Source organism: Hirundo rustica, chromosome 8, assembly GCF_015227805.2.
Source record: "Hirundo rustica isolate bHirRus1 chromosome 8, bHirRus1.pri.v3, whole genome shotgun sequence".
Lineage (NCBI taxonomy): Eukaryota > Metazoa > Chordata > Aves > Passeriformes > Hirundinidae > Hirundo > Hirundo rustica.
The window spans coordinates 35,903,322-35,927,562 of NC_053457.1; the positions used below are offsets into that span (position 1 = coordinate 35,903,322).

The window sequence follows — 24,241 nt, forward strand, 5'->3', positions numbered from 1 at the left end:
AACACCTACAGCAGCAGCTGCTCCGTTTTGGCATCTGTTCCACCACATCTCTTTGCAAAGCAGGGGCTGCAGCCTTGCTGACAGGCACAGCCACGGCAGCTCTGCAGAGACACACACATGTGACATGAAATCCTTTCTTTTGTTTACCATTTTGTAGCAAACTTGCTGCAGCTCTTTACTGCAGACCATTCAAAACCACACGCTTGTTTTGGACAGCTATGTACAACTCAAATTATGTTCTCATCCTAGAATATCATCAATAAATTCACCATGATTTTTTCCTTCTCACATTTTTCAGATTAGATAAATTTTAGCTGACCAATTCTTTTCATGCTCAAATATATTATGAAATGTCATTTCTGTTATAAAAGCTAATTGATAGTGTGATTTGTTATGTTGCTGAGACATAATTCAGAAAGTTATTTTAAAGCCCTTGATACATGGAATAGCACTAACTGCTTAATATTTCTTGTATGAATGAATACGGTGCATGAGAATGATGTAGTGCCATGTAGATGAAATATTTTCAGAAGCTCTTATTCTTGTTGTTTGGGCTCGTGCCAACGTCATTTGATGAGAGAGCTCATACGTCCTAAGATGTAGCTACTGTAATTTATTTCTGGGTCATTAGTTGGTAGGAATTTTTTTTCCTCCAGGTTGCTGAACACTATATAATACTGTAAAAATTAAGAGCTCATAATCAAATAAATGAACACTTTAGAATACTGAAAAATCAGATAAGTATTTTTAATTTTAAAATATTTTAATTCTTTTAATTAAAACAATTTATTGCTTAATATAATAAAAATAATTTCTCACTCTTGTGAAAGTCCAGATGGAGCACTGCATCTAGTTCAAGAGTCCCCAGTAGAAGAGCAAATACAGAGGAGGCCACAGAGGTGTTCTGAGGGCTGGAGCCCCTCTGGAGCCAGGCTGGGACACCTGGGGGTGCTCACCTGGAGAGGAGAAGCTCCAGGGAGAGCTCAGAGCCCCTGGCAGGGCCTGAGGGGGCTCCAGGAGAGCTGGAGAGGGGCTGGGGACAAGGGATGGAGGGACAGGACACAGGGAATGGCTCCCACTGCCAGAGGGCAGGGCTGGGTGGGAGATTGGGAAAGAATTATGTTGGGAATGTTATTAAGGAAAAACACAGGAAAATAAAGCAAAAATTATTAACCTTTTTATTGAACACTAACTTGTTTTCTAATTCTACAACTACCTCCATATAAAAAGATCAGTTCATTCAGAATAAAGTCACTTGGTAAATTTTTTACGTATGTTCCTGATGAATCACCCATGTGAAAATAAAATACATCAAGGAAATGTTTTTCCAAACAGAAGCACTAACATTGATACATTCCAATTCCATTCAAGCATCAAGGCTGAAAAATACTAGCTAGTGTGTGTGTGTATATATATATATATATATATACATACACACACACTTTTCTTTAAAATATGTTGGTACTTACCAAATTTTTAAAGGATTCACAAAGTTAAAAAAACCTTACAGCACTAACTGAAATTTCTGAACTAATATTCTATTTTCCTAACACTTATTCTAATATCAAACTGCTTACATCTGAAACAGAAATCAGCAATATGTACATTTTCTTAATCTCACCTCTCTTTAGATCAGTGTAGGTACACCTAGCATGAAAAGACTGACACAAATTACACTGGAATTACGTTGGGTAAACCATAGAGCACACAATTAAAAGATGATGGATGAGTTGCAGGAATATCTGAGGAAGCACAAGCAGTCTGCTCTTCTATTTTGTCTCCAGAAGAGTTGTGAGAATCTGCTTCCACTATAAAAATATATTAAAAACTTTGTTATTTTTGAATATGACTAAACATAAGAATGCTGTAAGTGCCGTAATTTAACGCATCTTCCCTTTGATTAATACTTGTAGTTCTTTTAAATTCTTTTAAAAATATTAACAACTGTCACTATGTTGAAGAAGCATTTTCTGAAAAAGAAAAACAAAAAACTAGGGAATATTTCTGATCTGAGTTCTTTCTCTCTTCAATTCTATTACAGTGCAAGCTATAAGTAAAATTTATTTTATCAAAACTTATTTTAAAAGGTAAGTCCCGTACACTGAAAAATAGCAGTATAATTTTACAGACAGTATATTAGAAATTGTTTTACTCAGAAGTTCTACCCCCTCTCCAACAGGATGCCAGATATTTCTTATGTCTAGAATGCCTTGTACAATGCAGACTGTCTAAAACCACTGCAGATCCTACTGATCTTTTGCAGTTTATAATCCCATACCACTTATTCTGTTTATGTTGTGCACCTGAGGTACATCAGGAGCACGACATAAAACACTATTTTATTTGTTTGGTGGAGAAGAAATTTTAGCTTCTGGACAGCTATATCAAAGCCTCCCCAAAATTTTATTTATATAAACTATAGCTACTCGAAGTATGATATTGTATCAGTGGTCTTCCAACTCTCAGCTCTTTTAGGAGGTTTCAGAGAAAATTTTATTAGCTCATCTGTAAGGTTTCACTTATACCCGTGAACTACCTAGCTAAAGGTTCTAGTTAGTTTTTATGGCCAGTCTTTCATACTAAGCCTTTTAATTCTTACTTTTAATGGAATCCCTTTTCCTGTGATTTCTGCTTTTCTGAAGAACATGAACTGTCTGCCCAGTCATTTTACCAAAGCTCAGCAGATCTGGAAAGAAATATTAGTTTCTGTGAGTTTTTCACGAAAGTCTTGAAAAATAAGAAAATATCAATCATAGAGCCTGGTGCTTTCATATTTAAAACTTAATGAAAAACAGTATATTTACAGATTTAAACAATGTATCTGTGCAAATGTAAGTTAAATCCAGGGGATTTTTTTTCCCCGTAGTTGATGTCATTGCAGATGGCCATGTCCTAGGGCACTGCCTCTCAGCACACAAATACTCTTCTTACCATAGGACCACAAACAAACACCCCACCAAGTGTGTTTTAAGTAGGTTACTGTTCTGTATGAAAGATCAACCTGTCAAGCACACAGTGGCTCCCACATGCAGTTCACCTCCTATGGAAACTCCTGGCAGAATTTGGTAAGAAGCCAAGAAAGAAGAGACAGGAGACAGTCGGATACACACAGTCCCTGAGTGCACACACACGAGTGTCTGTAGCAATGCGCACCACGAGTGTCTGTAGCAATGCGCACGCAGGCCGGGACAAACACAAATCACAAACACAAAACACAAACACTTACTCTCAAACAAGGTCTCCAGCCTTTCTGCATTCTCCTCCAAGCTCGTGTACCACTGGGTGGCTATTATACAGCCAACACCTGTCAGGCTTAGAAGCATTGCTGTCTCTGTTGGTCTTTCTAGAGCAATACGTAGACAGCTAAAAAAGATCATAATTATGAGATCAATAGAAGAAAAATGTACATAATATATAAAAAATATAGCCAATATGCAACACTTTTTAATAGAAGGAGAAAGAATGTCAGAGTGCATTTTCTTGTATGCTGAGCATCAAGTGTTTTCTAACATTCATACAGCACTTTGGATTTAACACAATGAATTCAGGTAACCTTCTCTCTCCATTTTCTCATGATACAGTTCTGCCATGGGTTTTACTCTCTGTCATTACCACAATTCTGGATGTCTCTGGAAATCTGAAAGGAGCTAACTTTTACAAAACACTGCAGAATACCTTTTATAAGACAGTCAAAATATTGGGAATCAGGTGTGAAAAAACACGTTTAGACATAAAATACTGCAGGAACTGAAACCTTGTTCTTTGTCCTAAGTATGGTGTTGATTTGGAGGCGTGAAAGCAAATCACGTGCAATGTGGGATTTGAGTTTTTACTGCTGAATATTTCACTAAGTATCTTTGGCATATTTATTTTAGTAATAAGAGGGGAGTGATACTCTAAGGTTGAAACTGCAGTAAACAGAAGGTTGCATTTTGGTTTTATTCAGATCTGCTTTTCATAGTAACTTTATCAAAAGATGATAATTAAAGTTTTCTGCAATCTTTTGGGGAGATGCTGTCAGATTGTCTATGGAGTTTATGTGACTCATTTTTAAATGAATGTTATGTTAAATTTTCAGGAAGCTTTTGGACTTAAACAAAAATTTATCTTATTGATAAATCCACCAAACTATTAAACTGAGACTTCAAAATTTTTGAGTTTGAAAAACTAGTTAAAGGAATTGTGTTTTGGTTTACTTTAGGAAATGGTTGTTTGGGATCAAAAAGGGTATCAAAAAAACCCCAGGTGTTCGTTTATATACTCAGACACCTGCATATTTACATATGTAGATGTGTGTATAACCTATCTTACACACAACCGGATTTAACTTATGCATTGTTGCACCAATTAACCAGTATTTTTAGAATTTTTTTTCTATTTCTTCTTCATGGAATGAATAATTAGAAAAGTCAAGAGGTATTTATGTCCTCAGGACGTGCTTTGCCCACTTGTTGCCCAGGCACAGTGTTGGCTCAGCCTGAAGTGCCTTTCTGCAGGGCTGCTGTCCAGCCACCCCTCCCCAAGCTGACACTTGCGTCCTGCATTACTTTGTCACCAGTGAAGAGGCTGTCATTTGCTCTTGTTAAATTTCATGTCACTGGAGATTGCCCAATGCTCCAATCTGTCTACATCCCTCTGCAAGGCATCCCATCCATCAAGAGGATGATCAACTTATCCGAAAATTCAACATGGACTAAATAATGAATGAAATTAGGACACTGTGGCATCTGTCTAGAATTCATAATACACATGCAATAAAAGAATGTAAACTCTACCAGCTGTCAACTTAAAAACAACGAAAATACTGAACTGCCTTTAAAGATTAAAAAAGCTGCCATTAACATTAAAAATTCTGAACAGGTTATTTAATATGCCATAAAAATTATTTAAATACAAATCTGTTGGATTATTAAACTTTTCCATGTATGACCCCTCAGAGGGACGCTTAGCAGTTTATCTGTTAAAGGAAAATTTCAAACATTCAACTAGAACACTTTGAGAATCTTGCTCTCAGACTTGTGAGGTATGTGTAATGTTTCTGTATCATACTTTCTTATCACTGCCTTCTAATAGAGCTTTCATCCTATTTAATCCTATAAAGAAGCTCTTTTACTTGCAGAAGTAAAGGATAATATTCATAACTCAAAATTTTAACTTGGCTTTGAAATAATCTGCCTTATCATGGACTTGTCTGAAATTTAATTCATCTACCTTTTGTGGATATCAGAGTTTGTAATTCTTTGGTAACTTTGCTGTGATCGTACCAGATCCAGAAGAATCACCAAACGGCATTCTGGAAAAAAATACAGCAATTTGCACTAAAAAAAAATAAAAATTTGCACTAAAAAAAATATAGTATTTGCACTAATAACAGCGCCCAGTATAATAATTAATTAAAAGTAAATTAGGTCTTTTGTAAGTTACTTACTTTCTTGAACATAGTCTAAACCACAAAATCTACGTATTTCAGCAGCAATTGTCAAATATTATGTAAATGCACTCTAATAAAATCATCCTAGCATTATTTCATGTAATTTTGCTACACTTTTCCATAGTGTTTTGCAGTTGTTTTTTTTTTTTTCCTGTGTCAATTGGGAATGAAGTCCACAATGTCATCTTATTACAGCCAATGACGTGTGTCACCCAACTTAGTAGTTATGAACTCTTGGAGGAGTTTATGGTATGCAGGTATTGACATTTTTTTGAACAACAGCTCCTCTCCACAACTCACAACCAAGTTACATCCCTAACATGCCGATTTTCCTTAAAGGTCTCCAGTGAAATAACTCAGAATAATCTCAGAATTAAAAGGTTTTCCCTATTGTTTGGTTTGCTGTAGCTTAAATCTGTTACTTATCCTCCTAAGCCAAGCAGATGAGAAGTAAATTACTTTTCTGACTAGAAAGTCTTTAACACACTTAAAACTTTTATCATGTCTCCTCTCAATATGTCAATCTTTCCTCTGAAAGTATGTTTAAAATGCATATAAACATATCAATGCACATATATATTTATTCATAAAACTAAGCACGCAAGCTGTGGTACAGCCTTCTGACCACTCCTAATGTTCTCCACCAGTAACTTACTCAATGTGGTTGATATTCTTCTCCAGTTGAGCCCCTTGGAATACTACATAGAGTGGAAAATTATTTCACACAACTTTCACGTGACACTCCTGTATAGCTACCCCTATACAGACCTTGGGGCGTTTTAACACTAGCAAGGGTACGTTTTCTAAATTGTGATCCATCTCTTGAGTCTGCTCTGTAACTCTGTCCCTTAAGCAGTCATAACTTAACTTATCAATGATTAATTATTTTCCCTGAAATGTATCTTCCACTAGATTTTCCCAAATTACATCCCACATAAAGCAAGGTTAATTTGTATCATAATCTTGCATTTCACGATTTGCTAAACCACTGCATTCTCTTTGTCAGACTGGTCTCATGCTCAGATTTACCAATTACATATTTTTATTTTACCATGTAAATGGCCAAACTGAATACTTAATATTTGGTCTAGGTTAGAGCTTTCAGAAGTGTCAGACAGACTTAATCCTGGTATATTTTAAGAGTAGGACAAAGGGCGAGGTTTAACAACTTTCCAAAAGCTGCCAGACCTGTAAATATCTGGTTAATGGATATCTGGAACATCCTCCTCAGACATGATCCATGTATATAGAAAATACATTTTCTTATTTCTTGTAGTATTTACATATAGCTTTTAAAATCACTTTTAAAATCAAAGCTTCATGAAGAAGCTTCCTGTTGCTCTTCAGGGCTTCACAATCTGATGTGTACTCTCTTTCTCACTTTCATATCTCAACACAATATAGCTACCCTGCCAAATTCAGCACAATTCTGAAATCAAGCCCCTTCCAGATGTACAAGGAAAAAAGGAGGAGAAAGGAAGATTGTGGATCTGAAAAACCAGTCCTGAATCTGAGCATTATACTACAACAGGAAGACTAATTAGTTGTGAAGAAACAGAAAAAAATACCTTCTCAGAGCCTACAAATGCTCTGTAATACCAGAGTAATCCTTCAGCATTAACTCAGCCTTGATGGACAATTCTTGCTTGCCTCAGCAGAGACTTATGAATTTTGAAGTGGCACTGCAGAGGTTGTTCTTACCATTAAAATATATCTTGCAATCAAGTACTAAATTCCAAAGAAAACCATTAGATGATGATTTAACTTTTGAAACCTAAGAAATTCCAAGACGTGGAAGCAAAGAAGGACTAAGCTTATTTGTGAGGATTAACAAGAAAACTGTGCAACAGAATAAAACCTACTTAATACAAAGGTTTTCTGACTAGAAAACCCTGGTTCTAGAAAAAAGCCCTTAACTGGCAACATTAATATTGCAATAATGATACAGTATGACACATCTAGAAATAAAAGTTGGAGTAATTAAAAATACTTCTCAATTTGCTTATCTTACTTGGGATGTTCATAGCAACCAAACAATCAAGCAACACATGAGACATGAATCTCTCCATCCCACAGAACAGAAATGCACTACAGTTTGTCAGCAGCTGCTCCCATTTAGCTTGGCTGGAAGGAAGGAAGAAAAAAGAAAGGAAGTTACTTTCATGTTACTGTTTGACAAGAATACTTTTCAGAAATTATCCATAGCAAATACTTCAGCGCTATTTACTCCAGGAATAATTATAACAGAAGCCAGCATGCAAAGCAAGGAGACAAACATGGCGACAGAATTGTGTGAGAAGTCTAATAACTCATATGGATTATTAATACTATGCTCTTGTATTAAAATGATTACTCAGTAACATCTCATAGTGAGCAAAAGACATAGTGCATTTTTAGATAAATACCAGCCTCACAATCAAAAAAAACCAAACCAAAACAAAAAATCATTGCTGTATGTATTGTACAGCTTTAAAATACAGTATTTGTCTAACAGTCAAAGGGAGTAGTTGTGTATATACCCACCAGGACATGAGCAATTAGTTTTTGAAAAGAGATGTGCATAATCAGGCTATCTGGCAGCAAAAATGGCAAATTGGTAATACCAATCTTTGCAATTGTTATGAAAAAATACTACAGTACCTGCTCAGTGGTATTAACTAAGCAGAGAAAAACCCAATGGACTGACTGCTAAACTAGCAGACAAGAAGGAAGGTCCAGTGATGGCCATGTTGTCTCACAAGGTTTGTCACTGATTGACCTCTTGAGATCCCTTTTATTCCTTTATGGCCATGATTTTAAAAGTAAAGCATTTTTATAAAGAATGAAGTGTGTTAATGAGTAGACTCCATAAAACGGTATTAGCTTCATGATCAATGTTTCAAATTGGAAACTGTGTGATGTACCTTCACTACCCTGCTCCTGAAATCTGTGCTCTCACTTACAGTTGACTGAAGGTGCATGGAGATGCTGTGGTTTTACCACTTGGATTTACAAACAATTATGAGCAAAGCCAGAAACTACACTTATGCTCACAGATGTGTATTCATCAAAGACTGAACCAGAAGACTATCAAAATTAGATTATTTACATATACAGCAACTCTGACAAAACCAACCTGGCTAAATCACTTTGTGGCACTTTATTTCAGATCTCTAAAAGATTCTGTCTACAAACCTAGATCTGTGTTCGATACAACAACAATGGTTTGCTCTGTGTTTATCAGCTCAGCAAAATGTGACCATATTTTATTAACAAAGTCTCTGGAAATAGGCATAATTTTAAACAAGAAATACGGATTAAACAGGAAAGCTGATAGAATATTACATACCTTGGAGAACATATATTGCCAATGACACCTTCCCACTGCAGTTTAAATAGGTCATGGTATTTTTCTAGTATTTTCTGTATTTTTTGGGAAGGACTTGAAGTTTCTGTAAAAACAGAATTTCATCATTATGATTGTAATATACTACAAAGTACATTGGACAATCTCAATTTCAATAACTTTAAAATGACACTATCATATTTAGGGTGGTTTAGGTCATCAATAGATTTCACATTTTTTTGAAACCTAAGTCTGGCTTTTAAAATTAAAACAATTGTGGCATTTTCAGAGTAAAATTGGGATGCCCATTTGAAAGATGTCTTTTATAATGAACAAGGAATATTTGGTAGGCAGGTTAAGGACACAAAGAAAAAAAATTAAATACCCTGAAAAAAGCATTGAAAACCAGTACTGCTCATACGGTTCTGTTGCAGAGGCTCAGAGAGGACTTAAGTGGGCTGATAAACTGAGTTTCCAGAGCCCTAATTTCAGAAAACAAGACTCTAAAACCACCTCTTTTCTCCAAGAGATTTAATGATAAACATTGAATGATAAAAAATTTTCTCCTTTTGACAACATTTTTCTATTAGTCTAAGTTAAAAATACACTCCAGAGTCAAGACATTGAGCACATAAACTGTTTTATATTGATCTGCTGTGAAGGACAACTGCTAACACATAGAGACACATTCTGTTATGCTACTGATTGTTCTGTAGCTTCTTTTCCATTGTGTTTAGACTTAAAAAGTATTGCAACGCCTGAAGGGAGCCAACAAGACAGGTGGAGAGAGACTACTTACAAGAGCATGGAGTGACAGGACAAGGGTGAATGGCTTCACACTGAAACATAGTTGGTTTAGGTTAGGTATCAGGAAGAAATTCTTCCCTGGAGGGTGTTGAGGCCCTGGCACAGGGTGCCCAGAGCAGCTGTGGCTGCCCCTGGATCCCTGGCAGTGCCCAAGGCCAGGATGGACACTGGGGCTGGAGCAGCCTGGGACAGTGGGAGGTGTCCCTACCTGCGGTGGGGGGGAAATGAGATGAGCCTACAGGTCTCTTCCAACCCAAACCAGTTTGTCTTTCTGTGATTTAACTAAAAACCTCCATGAAATGTTATACTGTCTTACAGATGCACCATTTACAGGTGATAAGCTGTGCTGAATGATGAAAGCACTCCTGATGAAAAAGAATGCTTTTTTGCCAACACCTTGATGTCATGACTTCAATTTTTGGTACAAAACAATTCTAAATTCCATGGGTAGAACATGAATAAAATATCCTTTAATATATATTACCTGCTTCTCTTCCTTCATTATAGGGGTCCACAATATCTGACAAACAGTTAATCACAAACAACGTTATTCAAACAACAAAAGATGGAAATTTAGCTAATGCACTTAGCCAATAGGTTGTGAAAGGATACATTTTAAATTACGTGTATCAACAGGCAAGAAATTAGAATGCAGATCCCGATTAATTGGTGCCTACAATTAAAAAGAATACATATTCTCTTATGTGGTAAAGTTTCAATTAAATACTAACAGCATTGCATTCTTTGTGTCAAACAACTAAGAGAAAGACACGTTAAACCACTAATGAACTTTTGAATCTGGGTTTAAAAGCACCATGGTACTCAACTGTCAGTGGAAATTAATAAACTATTCTGCATTATCTACAATGCATATACATATATTACACATATATACACGTGTGCACATATATAGATATATATGCAAATATAAATATAGATTTATAAAAACATATCTATTCTCTATATAAAATACAGTATTTTGTTCCAGAAATTATTTTCAGTAACTTTAAGCAACTTCCTTTGTGGGTTATTAAATATGTCCCATTTATAAAGCATTATTTTACAAAGAAAAACTCCTTGCAAAATCAACAGGAAGCAAGATTCTTATGGACTTATGTGACATTCATTCCATTTCAGAATTCTAGCACACATAAGGAACTTCTATGAAATCCACTTCCACACTTTTCTATGCAAGTTCTCTGGTTATTTACAAAAATGTGGAAAGTTCACCATTTGGACATTCTTTTTCTGTTGAGCTTTTGGTTTTTTTTCTTTAGATACTTCAATTTTTTTTTTAAATTCAGTTTCTGTGAAAAAGAAAAGAAAAAAATATTAATATACAGGCAGTTTTAGCAAATAAGTGTCCTTGAAGGACTGACTGTATGTATTTAATATGATGAAGTAGTAGTAGTAATAGTACTACTAGTAGTAATAATAAAAATAATAACAACAGATTGAAATAAAAAAATAAAAATCCATCTCAAAACTTCCTTGCAGCAAGGTAAGGACATTACCCAAACCCTCTTGCCTAAAAATAAAGGCTTTAAAGTGGAAAACGAGGAGGAGTTCCCTTAGATGTGAAAATGCTTCATTATACCGCCAATATTGGATAGAGTAGAACAGTGATCATTTTTAAGTCATTTACCGTATCTATTAATGGCTGATGTTAATATAATAACTGAAGTTTCTCTGGGATACACAGAGGTCTAAAGGAAAAAGGAAGTTTCATATTTGAATTAGATTTTTTATTTCTTGAAGGGCATTTTAAAAAGCACAGGAAACTGTCTTATGATTCTCACTGCATATATGAATATCACCCAGAATTCATCTCAGCCAGTCATCACTGAGTGCCCTGGGAGTTCATGGAATCTTGACATACGCATTAATATAATATTGCTCATGTTCCCTCACTCAGTGGCCTCTGTCATAATTACAAGAACAGAGACGAAGTTCCACTCAGAAAAAAGTGGAAAAAAAAAGAAATACAAAAACCCCTACATGTTCTAAAACTTGTATTTATGAAAGGCCTGTAACAGTATGTAAACTGAAAATATTTTAATCTCAGATTGCTTACAATTCTTTTCCTTTCGAAAGAAGTGAAATGGAAAAACAGAGAACAGGTTGTACTGGAGGCTAAATATTACAGCTATGGACACAATACAAGAACCTCTCCAGAACAGCATACTTTCATGGTACAGAGTGAGATTTTCTATACTTGGTCTATTTTTTATCTTGGACAAGCTAGTTTTAATAATTTTATGTAGTTTTCTCTACATGTGAGAAAAATGCAGCTTAAAATTTTAAACTTCAAACTTCATTAATAGAAGGTGTCTTTGATTCATACAGGAATGGCTTAACACCTGCATTTATCCCTCACTTCTAGATCTAAGAAATGAGTTGTGAGATGCCATAAGGAGAAGTTTACCAACTGTCCAACTACCTTACTTAACCTCATTTTGCTGAAGAGTTTATGTAGGGTATAAGTGTCAGCAGTAGGGAAAGTTCATAAAGCCTGTGGGGATTTGATTTTGCCCAGGTGTAGCACAAGAACTACAGAGGGAAGTATTTCAGAGTAAGATTTTACATTTGGTATTTTAAGTAAAGTCTTATAGTAATGATAAAGAAAAATTACAGAAGTGTAAATTCCTACTTTGTGTTTTTTTCATTGCAGCTGAAAATAGCTTTGAAGTTTTAACAAAATGCTTGTAAATTTGTTTAAAATTTTAGATTCCACTGAGTTTTACATAATTCTTTAATGTGTCAAGGTTATTTTAAATTAGCTACCACTGCACCTAAAATCAGCCTGTACATTACTGAAATAAGCCTACTGCACTATCTAGTCCACCTAAAATACTGGAAGGAAACCTACTGCATGTGCTTGTCTTCCAGTAAAATACACACCACGGTTCATATTTAAATTTTTAAGTATCTTTCTTATGCATCATTATGCTAAAAGAAAAAAAAAAGTGTATCTAATAGTACCTGACTCAGTCCAATGTAGTCGATTGTAGAGAAACTGTAGAGAAAAATCTCTGGAAACAGAACTTATCCCTTCCTCTTTAAATACACTCAGAGCTTCCAAAGGCAATTCCATAAATAATGTATCCCCTAGTAATACCACACACACTCCTAAATCCACAGGTGTATCTAAAGTGATGGAACAGAACATGATTGAGATTTAGTTCTCAGTCTGTATATAAACAATTGCAATTAGATGTAAAAACCTAAGTTTTATCCATTGTATGACACATGAACCTCACTGTACTGTGGATTAAGTCCATTAACAAAAAATATTTCTTTTTTTATCATTACTCTTAAGATGTTCTCAAATTGTTAGCACCAACTCTTTAGAGGGAAAAATATCCCCATATTAATAACCAACCAACCCAGGTCCAAGACCAGGTATATGCAAAACATTCAGGAAAGCAATGTTTGCAAATGCAAAATCGCTGCAGCAGTGATTGGCTATACAGAATAGAGTTCTAAAGGAACTCTTATCCAATACTGCGTTGTTCTGTACAAAAAATTCGTTTCTGTTATTTAGGAAAAAAGTACTAAATATTATTATGGCAATATTTCTGTTCTACAGAGAAAGAGCAGATGCATGGGAGACAATTTCTCCAGTTTTTGCAGAACTACTCTTCAGATGTGTTTAGAGACATACTGTAGCATTAGGCTTGTATGCAGGCTAACAACCTGTGACGGTCCATAAAGCTAAAAGCAAAAGAAAAGACAAAACAAAGAGATCTACTGACTTAAGGAAGTTCTTTATTCTAGCTTTTCTCCTGAAAAACTGGTTTGTAATAAAAACATTTCATTTAGGTATCTACAGACGGTATGGTTTGGAAGACCCTAAATAAATGCAGAAGCATTGCTCCAGCATCTAAATTTGTCTTTGAATGTATATTGAAATATTTGACTTGATATAGAAAATAAAACCAAGAAAAACAATGCTAAAGCCTTTGTCCCCTCCTTGCTTAAAATAAAATTAAAATTACTGGGTCTTAGGATCTGTCCATACATGCACACACACACTACTCAAGGAAGCACATACCCTGCATTCCAACTTGTTTGGTGTCCTTATCTTTCACTTTCTTTTTTCCTGTTTCAGCTGCTGAACACTGAGATTCTCTGAGAAAAGGAAATTTGTGGAAAATGTTACCAGCCTCAATTTCTGCTTCAGTTTCAGTGAAATTTTACACAAAGGACACGCTCCCTCTTGTCCTTTAGAAATTCCATCTTTAAACAGTTTAATTATAATGATGCGTCCTGAGCTTCAACTTGAGTATAACTTCAGCTGGAGAACAGTGCTTGTCAGAAATGGCCATTAGTCTATCATATTGCTCAGTCCCTTAGTCTGACATATCCTGAATATACTCACTTTCAAGACATGAAACAGTCACCCAAGAGGGCATCCTTGCTAAAACTATTCTTTTATTTGAGGGACCTGAGTCACAGTTGTGTTTTCACAAATGATAATCAAAGTCAATATATCTTACCTGACAGCAGAAAAACCAAACTGTGACAGTGTTGGTTTCAGATAGTCTTCCATAATTTCTATTATTTCAGAGAAATCTGATGTCAAATCAAGCTCACTATCATCTATTTTCTCTGTTGGAATCTATTACACACGTAGAAACAAAAATTAGAATACTTTCGATCTCCATCCTTGTTAAATACCATTATATATATAAATTCTGTAATACGTTAAATCAGAGACCAAATAAAATAATGCAAAAGAGCATAAAATGGAATAAATAAATATAAGAAGTTGGTTTCAGAACTACTTTATTTCAATTTTGTACCAGCATTTTGCAAAATACTCTAACATAACAATTTCTAGAAGGTGTTAGTACTTATTAAACAATTAATATACTTCAGCAAAATTAATTATTAATTATTGACATTTAAAATACTTCATTTCAATGGAGAATGGCAGGAAACTACAGCAAAAAGAAATTTTAATGTGTTTCTCCAAATAATGAGAAGAAATTGCCTAAGGACAACTTTGAGAAGTGAGCAGAAGCTGCATGACGAATATGGAAGAAGCAAATGAAAGCATATGGAGAGATCAGTGGAGCCAATTTAGTGAAAAAACTAATCAGAATGAAGAAAATAGATAAGGAGAAAATAAAATCACGTAGGAGAGAAAGACACTGAAAACTGAGGATTGTAAAATCCAACGTAGTTGGACACAAATCCCCGAACTGGACAAACAAGCTCAACTAAACGGTGAAGAGTGTTGGTATTAATGAATGACCTCCTCATCCAAGGCTCAGTATGGGGTGCATCCCTAAGGTCTGGGAGTTTAATGCGTATGCTTTTCTAAAACCTATGCCACTTGTTTTTTTCACCTGTTCAACCTGACACTATCTTAGCACCTTTTTTTTTTAATTACCCAACTACAGCAATCTTTACAAACTTGCCAATACAACAAAGGCTGGCCATGGGCAAGAGAAAGTGATCATCAACATTTCAATCATCTGCAATACTCAGTATTTTAACAGAAAGATGCTAACATGATGAATAAAACAGAATTAAAATTCAAGAACCAAATCTGTCAATGTCCAGGGTAACCCAAACTAAAGGTATTGTATCCTTTATCTATCTGTACCTAAAATTGTCACTGTTTCTTTCAGGCCCTGCACCCGGAACAAGAACCACAGGGCAGGGGAGTGACAGTCCCTCCTAAAAGTCAGTCACCCAAGCAAAGCTCTCTCGCCTCTTGGCTTTTGCCATAGAGCTGAGGCGGTGCAATTGGAGGCTCCCCCCTTTTGGGTTTTCTTTTGTGGTTTTTTTGGACGATTGCTATGAGTGGGGTTTTTTTCCTGAGAGGCTACATTTCACAGTCCTGGACATCCTCAGGGCAAATTCCATGCGTGCCTGTCTGCAGCCAGCATCAAAGCAAGAGGAGCAGAGTGGCCCGGCTCAGGGTGGTCACCCCAGCCTGCCAGCAGTGCCCGCCGGGGTGGGAAGGCACCAAGCCTCCCCAGGCAGCTGCCCTGCCATCTCCTCTTGAGAGGAAGGGCAAGTGACAGGTTCCAGTCCTTGAGCACGTGCCAGTCGCCGGAGCGTGCCAGCCGCCTTTGCTGGCACAGCGGCCGCTGGCAGAGACGCTGGGGTGTTGATGCCGTTTTACCTTCGCCTCCCTCCACACCCACGCTGGGGAAGGGGTCACTCCACCACTGTGAGCTCCTCTTTGCTCCCAGGGAGTCCATGAGATTTCAGCAACTAACGAGTATTACTGTTATTTCTGCCTATAGCTCTTCCATTTTTTAAACTGTTATTTTTTCATGTATATCTGCTCATACTTGTTTCTCCTTACTGGTGGAAAGGGATTGGTTAAAGCTATAAGGGGAGTGTAGCATCTCTTAAAATTGTCTTAAAATACATCTCTTAGAGTGTACATCTCTTCAAATTGTCTTAAACCAAATTAGTGTAATTAAAACAATGAAAACTTGTGCAGAAAATTCAATATTATCTGTATTTTTTACCTTTATATTAATAATGAAAATAAGCCTGTACCAGCTTTTGCTAATGCTATATTTAACAGTGAATTTTCTTCAGAGTTGAAAAACCAAAGTTTTTTGTAATGAAGCCAAAATTAAAAGTAAAATGCTAGAATTTAGACTTGTACATTTCATGTGTAGAAAACCTTCTGTCACCTTGGAGATAAACAGTGTGAAAGTTGTAGGTTTTTCCAATATCTACATGTTATACAACTTGTGCTCACTGACTCGGATAATGTTGTTATAGAACCAAGCCTTCCCACAGTTACAGTTACAGAAAACTTTTATCATCTAGAATTTAAGACTGTGCTACAAACTTAAGACTCCAACAAAACATGTCCTTGAAGCAAAATTTTGTGACTAACTAACTTGGATCAACCGCACCCAGATAAAGAGCTACACTGCAGAAGGTACTGCATGCTCTGACAGAAAACTTTTCTGTGTTGGAAATCAATAATAAATCTTTGGCTAAGGTAGTTTTATTTAGATTAAATCATTACAATCTATGATCTTGGTTTTCCCCTTGGAACAGCAGAGACTTTCATGTAATATGAAAGACAGTGTACATATGCAAATGCAGACCTCTGAAATATGGCACATTTTCAAGTAAACTGATCTCAACTGCATAATTTCAATTCTGATAAACTATTGAACATTTCAAAGCTCCTGAATGACTAATACAGCAACAATAGCACAGTAAGACTAAATTTTGAAGCAGAGTACAAAGCATATAGTCATTGTGAAGATTGGGGATGCCACACTTGGAATGAACTGAAAAATTCCGCATAAAGAATGTCTATCGTATTTTTAGTACACGTTTTTCACCCAATTTAAATTATAGAGTAATAAAACATATTACCACGTCTGTTTTGGAGACAGAGTCTTGCAAGTTCTGAATAACAGTTTGTTTAAGATGATTCTTCATCTTTTGCTGCTTATAAAGACTCATTTTTTCCAGCAAAACACGAAACACATCAGGATCCACAGGAAATCGAGAAACTTTTGCCTGCACTATTAAAAGAAGGATAACACCCTCTTAAGAGTCTTTTTGAGACATATTTGTACTTGAACAAATGATTGTACAAACATCATCAGTTTCTAGCCATGATGTTCTTTGAAAATAAAATCTAGATTAATAGATAGAAATAAACACAAAATATATACAGAAATTTACAATGAAAAAACTCTATTATTATTTGTAACAACTTCAGCCTTCAAATATAAGCAAAAATTACATAAATTTTGACTAGATACATGACATCTGATAATGAAACATATATTCATGAATTTATGTTCCTTGATAATTAAGAAGAGTTAAAATTACTTGGAAAAGAATTTTAAAATTTTACTAACTGCAACAGTGAAAGATATGAGCCTTCTCATAACATCAGTGCAATGATTTTTGTCTCTTAAAAGTAAGAGGTACTTACCCATCCTCTGAGAGAGTTTTCCTTTCTGTTGTGCAGTACTTACTTCGGGCATCTCAATCAATGAACTGTACAACTGTGATCTGTGGAAAGTAGAAAAGTGCAGAATAGATTATTTGACTGCCTAACCTTGTTTATATGACTCAAATTTATTAGATGAGTAATTACTGCCCTCTAACTTAATGTGCTCACAAATATTCTCATGATGCAGTAACTATCTCCACCTTGGGTGCAAAAACCTGCAAATTCTAGCTGGAACAAACTGAGAGTGGTAGGGTAAATTCTATTACTATATAACCAGTAAGGTAGATTTCTATTTGTTCCATGATAAGTGTTAAACACTTTTAAAATTGGTGAATGCTCCCATAGTCAGTTGCTATAGCTCAATTTATGAGTTTATTGCAGCTAATTAGGCTGCAATAATCAAGTAATTGGTGGCTTTATGAAGCTAAATATGACCCCTTCTAACATTTCCAAGAGCATAAGCAATAAAAGCAGGAAACTCTTAAAAGAATTTGTGAAAGATATCAAGAATGGCCTGAAATCTTTTAAGTGACCTCTGGAAATCTAAGAGATAATTAGGGAAATTGAAAGAACAGAAAACATACAACTGAGCTGCAGGCAGTTTTATTTATATATTAATTAGTTCATTATCCTAAAATTCAAGTCCATCAAAATTAGAAGTGAAAGGCAATATTCATCCAGGTAAAAAAAAATATTATATTTGTAACAAACAGTGCTAAATCAAAATGATGAAATTTTATACCTGTCTTCTGAATGCTGGAGAATAACTATGTAGAAAAGGGATGGCAATTCATCCACTATATTAAAATGTTCAACAGGAATACAGAGGTTTCTCCATGCCTGTCAATAGTTCAAACATACTATTATTTTCACAGACTTTATAAACCCCATTCTCAGTTCTTTCATTAGAAAATTGATAGTAATTCTTTAAAGGCCCAAACACTCAGCAGGTGTGCCAGGACAGTAGGCTCTGTCCAAAAAACAGGAAATACTGCTTCCCTGTGAAGGAAGCAAGCACTGGCACAAGTTATCCAAGGAGGCTGTGGAACCTCCATTCTTGGAGATAATTCAGAAGCCATCTAAACATGGTCATGGACAACAAGCTCTAGATGGCCCTTGCTTGAGCAGTGGGGTTTACAAGATGACCTTCAGAGATTTTTTCTTAATCTCAACCATTCTATGATCATGTAGTTTTTGTGCAGTGCAGAACATATAAATATTATTTAAAACAAATTGCAAATACTGTATCTTAGTCCACTCTCCATCAAAACACGACTTTTATGGCCACTACTTAATTTCTGAAGTTAAAACGCTATCAAATACTAGCAAAGTATTAGCAAAGGAAATTAGTAGAATAATTCATAGTAACATTTATTACATTTATAAGTAACATTAATAGAAACATTATTTCAAACAAATATTTGAAAAATATTTACTAGAGACATTTCACCAACAAGTGCTATATAAAATGGTATTTGGTTTACGTGGCAAGATTTTGGTAGCAGTGGAAGATGTGGGGGGTGGCTCTCGGAATCTCAGAATTGTTCAGGTTGGAAAAGCCCTTGGAGACCAACGAGTTCCAACTGCTCTCTCAGCACTGCCAACCAACCACCAACCCATGCCCTGCACACACACAAGCACACTCTGTATGCATTTATGTAACATACAAATAAACCCCTAATAAGTAGCTCAGAAAGTTACCATTGAATTAGCAGTCAGTTGCTGTTCCACACATTTTAGAAGATCACTGGTGTTTCTGTTTTGTTTTAAGTGATTCTGAAGGTGCAGCAACGCTGCCAGCTGAGAGCTGCTGGTGTTGGATGTAGCAGTTAGAAGGATACTCTTCAGCATCATAGACACCGAACAACTCTGTGAAATTGTTACATCTATTTATTTTCCTTCACAAAAATAAAATTAATAAATACATACACTATGTTTTTTATAACATATATCTATGCTGAAGAGAAGTTCTCTTACTTGAAAGGTGCGATGAACTAGCTGAAGACTGCTGTTTGTTCTTACAGGTTGATGTAAACATTTTGGCAATAACTAAGGAAGGAATTGATTTCTTTGCCTATATCTATCATCAAGGTTCCTGCATTTAATCATCTAAGGTCCACAAGGAATGGTAAATACTGTGTTTTTAGCTTAGCCTTTCACGCAAGCTGTCTTTTCTGTTTCTGTGTTATAATGGACACCCATCGTATCACACAACAGACTTCTATGAAGAGCAAAATAATGAGTAAGAGTGTATAAACTTTTCTTTCAGCAAACACACTAATCCTGTCCTTTGAACTAAGAACTATAGGTTGTTTGTTCCTGATGCAAGCAATATAAGCCCAACAGCCATTCTGCATCTTGTCTTTGATGGAGGCACATATTCACATACATACACCCTCAAGCCATCTATGGGACCAGGCTGTGCAGGTATCAATCCAACCAACTGAATGTAAACTGAAAAAGTAATGATTGAATAAATCCAGAGAAACATTTTCAAAATTATTTGTTAGGGAGGGATGAAACTCTATTTTGTGGCAATGTCTTATCTTTGCTAGTGACAATATAATAATTTATTTATTAACATTTTTTCATGTATGCAATCATCAGTAAAAATCTCGGGCGAAATACAACAGACAACAGAATTGTTAAAAGAGCACTGATCAAATGTTCTGAACTTAGCAAATATATCATATATTTTCTGACCTATATTACACACTGCCTCTTACACAGAACCCTACATGTGTTCTATATGACCAGTTTTCAGACTATGCAAATACAGTTTAGTTTGTGCAACTTCAAACATCCCCCCAGTGAAAAGCAGCATAAACATTAGTTGCCTTACCTGATGAAGTGCCAAAAACTGGCTAGTTGAAATTGGATCCAACTGTCGAAAGCATTCAGCCATTTCCAAACTAGAAAGAGCCAGTATATCAGTAACATTATGAGTGAATGCAATAGCCATAGACTGTAGCAAAGCCTCACTGGACTGAGAAAGATACTTCTGAGCCATCCTTTGTTGTGTCTAGATGATAAAAATAGAAAGCTTTATATTAAAACTGGCTAATATTAAGTATTTATGATACATACATCAATTATAGCAGGTTAGGGAAGATAAATATTGTTTTTTAATGAGTAATTTTAATGCATTTTCTTTTTAAGGCACTTAATGTGTGATCAAAATATGCAAATACTGATTAATTTTTTAGCAGACACCAGCACTTATTATAAAACATTAAAAAATATTTGGCTTAACACAGAAATTTCTTTTACTATAAAATGTGTACTCAGCAGAACAGATTTTAAATTCCAGGCAATATGAGCAGTTCAGAACCAAGGATCAATACAATTGTTTCTGTGGACAGTTAACCATACTTAGTCCAAATTTACCCACAAATCTCTTATCTCAGGTATTGATTTTACTAGCAACACAAACTGTACGTTCCCAATTCCTAGTGTGCTTTCAACTGTACTAATTAACAGAGATCAGCTCACCGAATTTCACAAATGTTTTGTGATAGAAGTAATTTCTTTATTTGTTCCCAGTCTGCAAAATGTTATGCTCCCTTAAAAGGTCTGTGAGGCAGAAAGAAGCTGCCTGCTCATCTAGTCCTGGTTGCTACATGCTCTATCAGTGGGAAACCACTGGAGGAGAAATTATTTCTTTCTAGGAGCAACTGGGTATGCTCATTCAGGAGTTCCCACACAATCTACTGAGGAGCAGGCTACACAGCAGAGAGTGATGGAAAGCTGTTTGTGGTAAGGTGTTTTGTAGATTTTTATCTTTTTTAAGATCAAGTTTTTGTGACAACATTTCCATTATCAGTTTAAACGGAACTGATAAGCTAAATTGACTATTATTCCTTAAAAAGAAAGCACTCAAATTCTAATGCGAGCTCATAAAGAAATATACCTTTAATTCCTGTATTTTCCTCCTACACTTATCGTTATGCCATGTATTAGTTGATAAACATCTCTCTGTCGTGTCCTGTTCACTGCATTCTGCTGAAGTCAGGGAAGATTTTCTGATGTCTGATTTAGCATCTTCCTACCCATCACAGTATGAAAAGGAGGAACAATTAATCACTTCATTAAGTAAGGCAGGCTTCATTTCTTTTATAAAAGTTTATGTGAAAACAGAATTCTTCTTAAAAGAAATCACTACTTTAATTCCTTCATGGTGAGAGATTTAGCAATACTATCAACCATGAAAACTTCTTAGTATGTTTTGAAGGCAATATGACCAATATAAACAAAAAAAGAACCCCTATACAACCTCTAAGAGTTTGACTTTCTCATATTTGTCCTCCACTCATTTCTTCTGAAAACTTTAATTCATCACTGACTTTTTAATGTCTCCACCAACTCTCCTTTTTTTACATGGGGTTCTTACTACAACACAAAAGGGACTTACAAGCCCAAGCTTTTTAACCTACAAATAAATACTTCTTGATTGCACGGATTCAGAGACCATACCTCACTCACCCTTTAAGGCATTCAAAGAATTTTCCTCTCTGTCTTTTGAAAATATTGTAATTAGTATAGCTCACAAACAAATTAAAAATTAGCTATATGAGAATAGCATGTAGGCAGAAGCATGTTTTTGAAATTACTCATTTGGACATACATTTTTATTACGGCTTGCATGCAGTATATAAAGCCTAGCTCTATATAAAGAGCAGCTTTTATACTAATGTATATAGAAAAAATATTATAGCAGATAAACTTCACACAGAAGAATAAATTTCACTGAAGGAAAGAACGCATACCATAATATTTGGCTTCCAGTAAATCTCTGAACATACAGGATCTACATTAATGGCCAGTAAATGAAGGGTTTTCCCAGTTAGATACAGGCATTTGGATTTGATGTCAGGACAGCCTTTACAAAGATTCTGAATGTTTGCTAACTGAGCCAGTGCAATATGAGCTGCGGTGCGTTTCATATACTTCCAATCCTGGTAAAACACATATTTATATTTATTTGCTCATATATCCCCATACAGACAGACAAATACGTTTTAAAAAATACAACACATGTATATTCACATACAAAAACATATGTTAAATGTGATTATACTTTCAACTACAAATGAGTTGTCTTTAATAGATATACAACATCATTAATAACTGATTTAGAGAAAAATTCTGCGTAATCCATATTCAATGTAATCCACAAGCAAAGTTCAACCAGTGCCAAGGAAAACACGGGATAAGGGGAGGGTGGCCGGTTAAAACCAGGCACTTCAACCTCCATTGCTACAAACCTCCATGCTACAAACCCATTTCCTCAGTGGTGGAAGAAACTGTGCAATGGAAAACCTTGTTATACCTTTATGCAAATCACAGGACTAAATATTTTTTATTACCTGCTCTATTGCATCATCTTCAATGATGAATTCTTCCACAAATTCATGAAATGATGCTTCTCCCACATTTTTAGGCTTTTTCTCACTAATGACAAGATGAAAAATATCCAGAAGAATTTCTACAAGATTTATTTTTCTAAGAGCTAGTTGTCTCATTAATGGGATACTAGCATTTTTACTCTGAAATGCCAAAGAAAACAGAATTTTAATTTCAAGTATTTTTGCAAATTTACATTATAAGAAGTTAGAATGTTGTATTTCCTTTAACCAAAGAAACAAACATTTTAGCATTACCACCTTGATAGAGCAGAAATATTACAATGAAGATATTTAAGCAATTTAAAAGAAAAACTTCAATGTCAAGTATATTACAAGGCAATCAAAGTAATTCCATAGAAAAAGAGCAGCTGGGTCTCTGCTTTTCAGGTTTTAGGTACCTGGTACAAATATAATATCTAATAATGCTACATACACACTAGTGAAGTAGGCTGCAGGCGTTCATTACCCAAAATACAGTATTTTGAAGACAGACATTCTTTATTTATAATAATGTTTTTTGCTTCTCCTGAGAAGAAACACATTTTGAATAATTTTAAACTTTCAAGGTATTTAACGAATCAAAAATATCTCCAAGTTTACAGATTTTTCTTTTGTAGCTATCAGATAAATGTCAGAATTAAATAAACTTGACAAAGATGAAACATATCCTTTCTTCATCCCTTTCTCAATTGCAAATTCTTCTGGCATGCTGTTTTTCCTTTTATATACAAAGGATGTTTATCATTACAAGAAGATAATTCCTGGAAGCCCCAAATGAGATAATCCAAGAATGAGTGAATATTACAACTGAACTAGGTTTCCTTTCCACAATAAAGGGGGAAAAAAAGTCAATACCTCATTAAATGCAAATAAACTACAAATGCTATTAAGTACTTCCTCTGTTTTGGATATTGCTCTCTGAGCTAAGTTAAAGGCATCTAGGTAGTGACTGTGTTTGTCTTTTTTGTTCCTTTCCTGCTTGGCAATCACCCTGAAAAAAAAAAAAAACCAAAAAACAACACCATGAACTCAAAAGAACCTACATAAGAAAGTGCTTATTTTTGTGGTATCAACACTGTTGAACATATATAATAACAACATATATAATTTATTAAATAGATTAATTATAGATAAAATATACCTTTGTACATGTGTTTTTGAAATGCACAAATAGGAGAAGTGAACTCTTACAAGTTATTTTTCCAAGGTCTTATTCTTAGAACTGTACTGCTGCAATGCAAGAAGATGCCAGGACTCAAAGAGAAGAAAGCAGATGATATTCTAGAGCACGTATTCAGCAGGAACACAATGGC

The 24,241-nt window shown here is 35.2% G+C and overlaps 1 protein-coding gene across 1 annotated transcript in view; it reads right to left on the reverse strand.

Annotated features, from left to right (window-relative positions):
* Positions 1-1,551: 1,551 nt before the first annotated feature.
* The window catches only part of CFAP46 (cilia and flagella associated protein 46), a 70,836-nt gene continuing 48,146 nt past the window's right edge, over positions 1,552-24,241 (reverse strand). Inside the window, 21 exon segments of the mRNA XM_040071941.1 lie at positions 1,552-1,808; positions 2,600-2,686; positions 3,227-3,363; positions 5,212-5,293; positions 7,443-7,555; positions 8,760-8,862; positions 10,048-10,083; positions 10,176-10,236; positions 10,794-10,870; positions 12,546-12,710; positions 13,618-13,694; positions 14,063-14,184; positions 16,932-17,083; positions 17,503-17,582; positions 18,266-18,363; positions 19,225-19,392; positions 20,366-20,545; positions 21,434-21,568; positions 22,290-22,478; positions 22,890-23,069; positions 23,784-23,919. Coding sequence (XP_039927875.1) covers positions 1,672-1,808; positions 2,600-2,686; positions 3,227-3,363; positions 5,212-5,293; positions 7,443-7,555; positions 8,760-8,862; positions 10,048-10,083; positions 10,176-10,236; positions 10,794-10,870; positions 12,546-12,710; positions 13,618-13,694; positions 14,063-14,184; positions 16,932-17,083; positions 17,503-17,582; positions 18,266-18,363; positions 19,225-19,392; positions 20,366-20,545; positions 21,434-21,568; positions 22,290-22,478; positions 22,890-23,069; positions 23,784-23,919 — 2,515 coding nt within the window. The 3' untranslated portion in view covers positions 1,552-1,671.